The 9,619-nt window shown below is 38.2% G+C and overlaps 1 protein-coding gene across 1 annotated transcript in view; it reads left to right on the forward strand.

Moving 5' to 3' along the window:
• The window catches only part of SERPINI2 (serpin family I member 2), a 31,371-nt gene extending 29,180 nt beyond the window's left edge, over nucleotides 1–2,191 (forward strand). The window contains exon 8 of the mRNA XM_036347491.1: nucleotides 2,115–2,191. Within this exon, the coding sequence (XP_036203384.1) occupies nucleotides 2,115–2,191 (77 nt within the window). The remainder of the gene's footprint in view (nucleotides 1–2,114) is intronic.
• Nucleotides 2,192–9,619: the final 7,428 nt, after the last annotated feature.

A 9,619-nucleotide genomic window follows, 5' to 3' on the forward strand; every position in this document is an offset into this window, starting at 1 on the left:
TAAATTGTTGCCATGTAAAATGTAGAATGGGCTATTATTTTAAGACAATACACATTCAGAGATTTATTTATTTTTCTCTCACAAGTGAACTAAAAAAATTATTTAGATTAACAAAAATGACGATTTTGCATAACATAGTAGATTACTAATGCTCTAACACAAAATATATTCATTTAACCATTTCAGAAGTATGAGGATGAATGATTTTAGACTTAGTACAACCAAATTTTATTTAGATTTAAACATTGTTTTGAGTCAAACAGTCCTTTTGTGCAAAATCCATACATTATTTGTATCTTTCTATCTGGTTAGTTTTATATTTTAGTATAGTCTTTCAAAGCTCTTACTAAGCTGAACATCCAGGGAAATATAGAATTTTTTTTATTCTTTTAGGCTGAGAGGCTGAGGATATAGGACAGTTTTAGAGACTTTCAGAAAGGAATTGTGAAACATGCTATATGAAATGTGTCATTTCTGAGAAAGTAGTGAATTATGATTTTGAAACTGACAGTATTACACTGGTTAGAATTCGTTCAGATCTTGAGTTGAAGGGAGAAAAAGACTGCATGGTATTTATGAAGAATTCTTTTATTTTATGCCATTAGCATTGTTTATGCTATTGTATTTTAATATCAGGAGGCACAAGTTGTTTCTGTCTTATGTAGATGTTGTATAAATATGATAATCAAAATTGGGACACCTCTTTAAGAATGGGCATGAAGAGAAAAATGGAAACACTAATGATTTCTGCTTCATCCTGTCTCTAAATGCATAGCTATTATGTCAAAAGAGATTCCATTAATCTTTCTGATTTAGTAGTGAGTAGATGGGTGACTGCCTGAAAACTTAATTCCAAATGTGGTTCTCCTTGCTCAAAGAAACAGATTGAAAAGGCTGAGATAAGGGGCTTCTTACACTTCTGAGTATTTAAAATTTTAAACAATATCTTCAGTTATGAATGTCTATAAAAGTTACTTTAAAATTTCCTGAAGAATTAATCTGGATATGCTATAGAATCATAAAGATACAAGAGTCACTGAAGATTCCTATTGCGACAAAATATCCTGGGAAAAGTTAATTATGCATCCCTATCTATCTGAAAAATAGAAGTATTAGTTTTCTTTATTATTGCAGAACTATTTTGAGATTTTTTAAATTACTAATGATTATAATTTATGAAGGTGTTATGAATTATAATTACTCATAAAAAGAAGAAAATGTCTGCTGGAGATTTAGTCTATTTTCATGTTTTGGGTTCTCCTAAGGGTGTCAGTGTTTGGACTGAACAGTAAGGAGTGAAAAGGGGCTCTCTCACTATTATTCAAAGACATTTAAATGTACTTTCAATCAGCTTTAAATTTATGTAAGACTTATTTTATCACTTTTGAAATTATCCTTTATTACATATGACTGTAAGGAACGTAAAGCAACAATCGACATGGACCCATTCACACCATTTGCCTTACCCTAGTAGAAAAGAAAGATGAATGGGTTTTGGCACATCATTTGTTTCAGTTTTGTCCTCCAGTTTTTAGTTCTTTTTCACTTGCAAACACAGGATGGCTGGAAATAGGTGTTTGCATTTATGCTGGATACTATGTCACCTCCATGAGGTTTTGAAAGCACTAGAGATATAAAAATATTGTCTTTAGCAGTGAGCTGTGATTCAGAGCTGAAGATCTGAGAAGCCGTACTTTTAAACCTAAGGGCTTATGTTACATGCACAAGAAGATAAGTGCTAATGCCTCAAATTTAAAACTCTACCATGCTCATCACTATTTTATTATGCTGTGTTTGCCTGACTGAGTGTCTATATTTAGAAGAACACCGTTCGGTCATTTCATTTTTGCTTTCCTGTATGAAAAACAGGATTCATGTATTTTTCATGTCAAGCTGTCATGGGTGTTAATTTACTTTATAAATTTCCATAAAATTATTAATGATGATATAATTATGTGTTTTAGACAAAGGCGAGGGCTTTGCTGTTAGACATTGCTTATTTATCTTATAGAGAACAAAGGCTACATGATTTGTTAAAATATTAAAAAAACTTGTTATTACCAATATTTTTTTCTCCAGAAATTTGTAAAGTTTTTTTTTTTTTCCTTTCCTAGGTTCATTTTTGTTTATGGGACGAGTGACAAATCCTGACACTCAAAATGTGAAGGGAAGGGATTTAGATTCACTGTGAATGAAATGCACAGAGATTAAGGTGGTTACTGGAAAAGAATTGTCAAGATATCATCATCTTGCAAATATATTCTGTATATCTTTTTCTGTTTTAAACTGTGCCTGTGTTCATCTGTATTAATATAGGCCTATATCAATGAATAAATGAAATTAGCAGTATATAAAGATTTATTAAATGTTTCTATTCTTTTTGTATGTTTTATATAGTCTATTTGAAGCAAAAGCAGTGAATTTGCATTAATATTCCTATTTATGTTAGTACAATCCTATCTAAGATATTTTAGAAATCAAATTTCTGTCATAGATATTAATGTCTCTATATTGCTTAAAGACAGTTGACTCCCAGGTATAACAAACAGTACTACCCAGATCATGGGGAAGTAAGGTTCAGATAGAGTGGGTGTTGTGTGCGCCTCTCTAGGGTGCTACTTAAAATGCAGAGATCCGCTATCTATGCTAGCAGATTGAGTTTTTTGCTAATCTTATTCTGTGTGTTGCATGTAATATTTACATTGTTTTAATACCTTTTAGGACATATCAGATTTTTTTTATTCTGACTTATGCTTTAAATATGTCTAGAAAGTAGAAATGAGAACTTTTATAAAGCTTTCATGTACATGAAAGTGGCAGTTAAATTAGTGTGATTCAGGAGGCTGGCCTTCCAAGATTTTACAACACTTAGCTAAGAAAGTGTTAGAGTGTCATCTATAGATTGTCATCTATAAAGATGAAATGCAGAATCCTTCCTCTGAATACCTTGAACTGTCAGATAGAAATATCTAAAATAATACAACATTCTAATGACTTGATGTAACATGTTTCACAGTTTTTCCATTTGCATGTTAATGATGTCAAGTGCCTTTTTGCAATTCTTGGCAGAGATCTTAATGATAGTACTACCCATTGTTGAGCCCTAATGATATATCAGGCACTAAAGTAAACACTTTACATTATGTTAACTGTACTAAAAATCTGATGAGATACTATTACCCATCTTTCTGATGAAGAAACTGAGACTCTAAGATGTTATATAAATCAGTCAAGATTATATAGCAAATAGACATGGTGGTCATTACCATATTTCAAAGTTTGAACCCAAGACTATCTGAGCTACAAGCCTGTGACCATAATCACTGAGTTATAATTCCTTCTACTAAAATCCTTCAGTGTATTACAGGTCCCCCTCTGAAACGTTGTGCTGTCTAGTCCTCTAAGTCTAGGTGTTCATCTACAGCAAAGCCTAGCGCAATATTCAAGATATTATGAAGACCATTTTAGAATTGTGATTGCTTAAGACCATAACATTAAAAGCCATGTTCATTTTCCTAGACTGTCAACTTGAGCTTACTTAGGTATAACACTGTAAATGTTAATCTATATGTTAATGATATAGCATAAATTTGTTCCTTACCAGGGAACTGGTTTAAAAATATGCTTCCTTCATTCAGGGAGAAGAGAATAATCAGCTCAGTTAAGAGTATAGTAGTTTTATTCAGGCCTGGTCCAGACTCCTGTTTTCCTGGGATTGCCTGCATTCTTAGGATCGTCTTCCACATGTCACAAGTCAGTCTGCTCTGGGACTTCATTCCTTCCTTCCACACATTATAACTGTGTTCCAGGCACTGTTCTAGACACGGGGATAAACCAGTGAACAAAACTGACATGGTCTTTGCCCTCAAGGGGCTGACTTTTTACTGGTGGCAGAAAGACAGTAAACCAGTGAACAAACAGAAAAACAGGTTAATTTCAAATGGTGAAAAGCAATGACTAATGTAACAGGATGAGGAAATAAGAGGGGTTTTAGAAACTAAGATAATATAGTAAAATGACTGCCCAAGTTTCACTTTACGTACATGTTTTTATAATGTGTTCCTAATGTATTTGGAGATTTTTTTTCAATAAGATCTGTTGACTACCTCCCTCAAGTTTCCTCCTACAGAGCCTGGCTTTGTACTGTAGGGTAGTTTGGCTGCTGTTTTTCTTCGCTGATTTTATACTCTATGTCTGGTAGATGTTACTTGCCTTTAAAAAGGAGAAAGTTTAAGATGCCTTGGGAGAGAATGTAGCCTTCTTGTGTGGGTTCAAGCTGAAAATTTCCACTTCTATTATTTAGAAATATAGTGGCCAAAGCATTTCCAAGTTTAAAACTTTTTTGTTGTTGTTGTTAAACCTTACCTGAGGATATTTTTCCATTGACTTATAGAGAGAGTGGAAGGGAGGAGGAGAAACAGAGAGAGAGAAACATTGATGTGATAGAGACACATCGATTGGTTGTCTCCTGCACATGTTCCAACCAGAGCTGGGGATCCAGCCTGCAACCAAGGTACATGCCCTTGCCCAGAATCAAACCTGAGACTCTTCAGTCCGCGAGTGGACACTCTATCCACTGAGCCAAACCAGCTAGGGCCCAAATTAAAACTTTTAATCTCCACCTTCAGCTGCAATTAACTCAATAGCTATAATAGCTCCATATCACAAAGTTTAGAAGCATCTAACATATATTTATAAAATATATATTATGAAATAAAATAATATGAAGTAAGTTTTCTTTGCCAAACTATATGAAACATTTAAGATTCACAACAGTACATAATTTTGTGGGATAAAAATATTGTCAAACTAAAACCCCTTGTAGAAATCTACTACATCACATATATTTTTTTTCCCCCTCCTGAGGCAAAATGGCCATTAAAGTAGGACATAGGACCTGAGAGGTCAAAGGACTTTGTCGAAGAACAATTACTTTTTAGAGGAAAATTTTAGAGAATTCTCCCAAATTAGATAATAAAGATCCAGACACCTTAACAGATACAGAGAAAGATTTAGGCAGATTTTATTAGAGGGCAGTGCTTCAGATGTCTGGGAATAAGATGTTTTCCCACAGTGTGGCCTCAGACCATTGAGACATGCTGTGGTCCTGAGACTGACTCCATGCAGAGTGGAAAAGTGGGCCAGCAGTAATCTGTTTGTAAGAATTCCTTTTTTTTTTTTTCTGACTTCCCCCTCCTTTTTTTTTTTTTTTGGCCTCTTATGTGATCATCTCTAAATCTGAAGCCTGAAATCCAAGAGGTCAAACATCTAGTTTCTTTCTCTTTTGATACTTCAAGTCACCACCCTGATGGTATATAAAGAAAGTAAAGGATGAGATATTTTTCACTGTTGAACATTATCTTTTGGGCTTGTCCCTCAATTCTCTGGGGCCCCAGTTTCCTCATTGTATAGTGAAGGGTTGGATGAATCTTTTTTAGAGTCTTTATTCCAAACCTTGAACTTCTCAACAAAAACATGTCTTTGGAATATCATTTGAATCATTGTTGTCTATAAGCAGCATTTGTTTGTTTGTTTGTTGTGTGTATGCTTTCACAAAACAAAAGAAAACCCAGGATATGCCTCTCACTAGGGTCTTGGCCCATTGCATACATAATCCTTAACTATTTATAGTAGTCTCTTTATAATTTGATATTAACATTTTAAAAACAGAACGCATATAAAACAATTTTACTGTTATGACAAAGACCTCTATCTAGTGAAGATCTTTGGTTTCCACAGGGTAGAGCTGTTGCTGGGCAGTGGTGATCTGGTCAGGGCTTCATTCCAACCACTGCTGCATTATCTACTTCTCACTAATAGAATGTGAGTGGCAATGAGTATGCCACTTTTGAGCTCAAATAAAAAGAAACAAGTGTCCCTCTCTAAGTGTTCTCTTCTTCTGTGCCAGGTAGATGCCAATGCTCAAGGTGACCCTGGAAGCCCTAGATGAGAGGAGGACAGAGCCACTGGGCTTCTTTATCACCGTGCATCACAGATTCTCTCTGCTGCCTGGGTCAAAGCCAACCACGATTACCTACTGGCTTTGGAGAGTGATGGGAGCAAGAGTTATATTTTCATTGGAATTTGAGGGATTTGTTAGTGACAAGAGTGAGTGTTAATTTGGTACCTTTAACAGGGTACTTCTATAACAGAACCCAAAGTATGTGGCATAATTAAAGGTGGACAGCAATAACAACAACAATAATAGCAACAGCACAGTTATAGCAGGCTGGAAGCCAGGTGCTGGGGCTGACCAGCAGCCCCTGAAAGATGGATGAACAGATTTCTCTGACACAGTTTCACTGTTGTGGAGAGGGCTAAGGGACGGCCTGGCTGAAGAAGCCAGGCAGCCTCGATTGCCTGCCTCTTTAGGCTTTTATTGGAATTTTTATCTTTAGACACAATCAGTAGGGTGAGTAATCTTGAGAGGATACATGTGTTTGCATTGTCCTCTAGGCAAGGGCATCCAGGGATTAAGCATAAGGATTCCAGGAAACACCTGGGGGGTCTGCATATGCACAGGCTTGTTTGGAAAGGCCAAGGAATAATTAGGGGCGCCACATTCGACGCTCCCCTAAGTCTCCCCTAAGTCGGAATTCTGGTAAACAGGGTAAGAGGCCTTCCACACACTTCCCTTTTATCAGAATGTCCTCCTTAAAAACTTCCCAACCAAGTCTCTTGTTGTGCTCCCCAACAGGCAGGAGAGCTTGTTAAACTGTAAAAATATTTGGTAAACTTGTTGCCATGACAATTTGGAAAGTAGACCATGTGCATACTGACCCCGTGGATGACATTTCACATCTTGCTTGAACTTGTTAGACTACTTGACCTGCTCTCACCAGGTGGAATACAAATAGAAATGTTATGTGTTACTCCTGGCTACAGTGGTTAGGAAGAAAGTTTGTCTAACTTTCTTTCTCTGTTGTTCACTCTGATGGCTGTGCATCAACATTAAGGATGACCAAGGAAGCCTTTGAGGTATCTGGAAGATGGCAGAGGCTCCATCAACCTGGGTCCCCAGCCTGCCCCCTCTCACAGTCCAGGAGCCCTCAGGGGATGTCCTACTGACAGTTTAGGCTTGCTCCCCCCAGGGAGCGGGCCTAAGCCACAGTCTGGCCTCCCTCTGCAGGAGGCAACTGAGCAGATCAGGGGAAGGTGCCACCCTCATCACCCTGCTGCTGCTGCCACTGCTGGCCACCACAGCCACCAAGGTGTTTTCATCAACATGGACTCCAGTCCCTTCACCACGAAAAAATGACAACTTTCTTTAGACACTTTCAAGATGTCTCTTTCATAGGATATGACATTTCTTTCTTTTTTTTTTTTTTTATCCTCACCTGAAGATATTTTTCCATTGATTTTTAGAGAGCGTGGAAGAGAGAGGGAAAGACAGAGAGAAACATCAATGTGAGAGGGACACTTTGATTGGTTGCTTCTTGCATGAGCCCTGACCTAGGCCCTGTCCAGGGAGGAACCTGCAACCTAGATACATCCCCTTGATCAGAATTGAACCCAGACCCTGCAGTCCAAAGGCTGAGGCTCTATCCACTGAGCCAAACCGGCTAGGGCAGGATATGACATTTCTTAGCCCCTTCAGTAGCAGACCTTCATGTTTGCCTCCAGGAGTGAAGTGGAAAAACCCTAGATCACCTTCTTGGATTCTTATTACCCAAGTTACCAAGAACACTGCAAGTGGTGTACAGGGAGCTTAGCCAATGAGCAGTCAGAAAAGGTGTTTCCTCTGCAGCTCATGTGAAGAGGCGGGACTGCTGGCATGTGGGGACGCTGGCAGGCCCCCCTGTCTCTGCTCCATGCCTTCTCAGGCCGCCGCAGCATCTGGGCTTTCCTCACCTCGCACGCAGTCCCCTCCTGAGCGTTCATGACATTATGGAGTCCTGGACAATTTGAATATTACCTCTTTTTATATATATAGATTGTTTCACTGTATCTTGACCTTGCCATAACTCCTTGAAAGAATGCAACAGGGAAAAACATAGATACATGTTTTCCTCAGTGCCTTATGCAATGATTCACTACAATCCAGGCAGCCTCCCTCTTAAGTTGATTTCTTTACCCTTAATATCACCTTGAAGGGTTGTGCAAGTGCATAATGTAGGAAAGAACAAGGAGATAACTTTAGATATCTTTGCAAATATTGATTTTGGCATGGAACTAATCATCTAAGAACAGATGTAATATAATTAACTGAGTCCTATTCTGGTGCATTTTCAAAAGATGGTAAGAGAAAATTTCATTTGATTAAATTATCTAGAGATTATTGAAGAAAGATAATTTGGATGCTGGAATGTTTGGACTTTCTTAAATATACCAACCAGAGCTTACATTCATCTTATTTTAGAGATTTGTGAAATGGGAATTTTTAGGGTTGAAATAGGCAGGTTTAGGGAATTTTTAAAATCAAAAGGAGGTCCATGGGAGAAACACAGGGCTACAGAGCTACAAAGGTTACATTTCCATAAGACAAGGGAGTTGGGAGTAGCAAAAGGTCTATATTTACAAAATAAAGAAGGAGGAAGAAAGCCCAGAGGGACTAGGAGAACAATAAGGGAGGAGAGCCTCCTGTGTCCCATGTGAGGTTCCACTTTGAGCTCAGGAGTTGCTATAGTGACCAAATCAGAAGGGGATGGTGACCAATCAGAGGGGATATCAAGGCGCACAGATCTGCAGCCTTTATAAACTGTAGGGAAAAAGAAACTCAGTGGGACTCTTTCCCCCTCCCCACATGAGAGTCTGTACTTGTTCTTCAATAAATTTCCATTTTTGCTATCCCATCTTCTGTCTGTGGTTTCATTTTTCGGCTGCTGGACAAAGAATCTGGGGAAGCCATCCTGCCCAGGGGAACACCGCATGTTCCAGTCCAAAAATATACTAGTCCAGACTAGTATATTTAATTCTTTATACACTTATTATACCACTAGGTTAGGATAAAAAATATATCAAAACTAAAAAATGCTAGAATAGTTCATTTTTATCTGTGAGCACACTCAAAGGAAAACAAAGTAATGTTAATCATCTAAGACATTTAAGTAAAGTCAGTTACTAATCTATTCATTCTATCTACATCAAACATGTCAAACTCATGGCCTGCAGGTTGCATGCAGCCCACAGTGAATATTTTTGTGGCCCAGCCAATATAACAGTATGTAAGAAATGGTTTAATAAAAATTTTGTAACTTAATTTTTACAATGTCCTGTTATACATAACTAGAAGCCCAGTGCACAAGATTTGTGCACTGGGGGGTCCCTCAGCCTGGCCTGCGCCCTCTCGCAGTCTGTGAGTCCTCTGGTGATGTTTGACTGACAGCTTAGGTCCGCTCCCCGCAGGCCTAAGCTGTCAGTCAGACATTCTTAGTGGTGCCACGGAGGCAGGAGAGTCTCTCGCCACTGCCGCTGTGCTTACAATGACTTTTGGCTGAGCTGTGCTCCCCCTGTGGGAGCACACTGACCACCAGGAGGCAGCTCCTGCATTGAGCGCCTGCCCCCCGGTGGTCAGTGCGCATCATAGCGACTAGCCATTCTGCCATTCGGTCAATTTGCATATTAGCCTTTTACTATATAGGATTATTAATAACAAACTACAATGTTCGCTAATGACTGA

The sequence above is a fragment of the Myotis myotis genome, unplaced genomic scaffold, assembly GCF_014108235.1.
Source record: "Myotis myotis isolate mMyoMyo1 unplaced genomic scaffold, mMyoMyo1.p scaffold_m19_p_2, whole genome shotgun sequence".
NCBI classification, from domain to species: Eukaryota; Metazoa; Chordata; class Mammalia; order Chiroptera; family Vespertilionidae; genus Myotis; species Myotis myotis.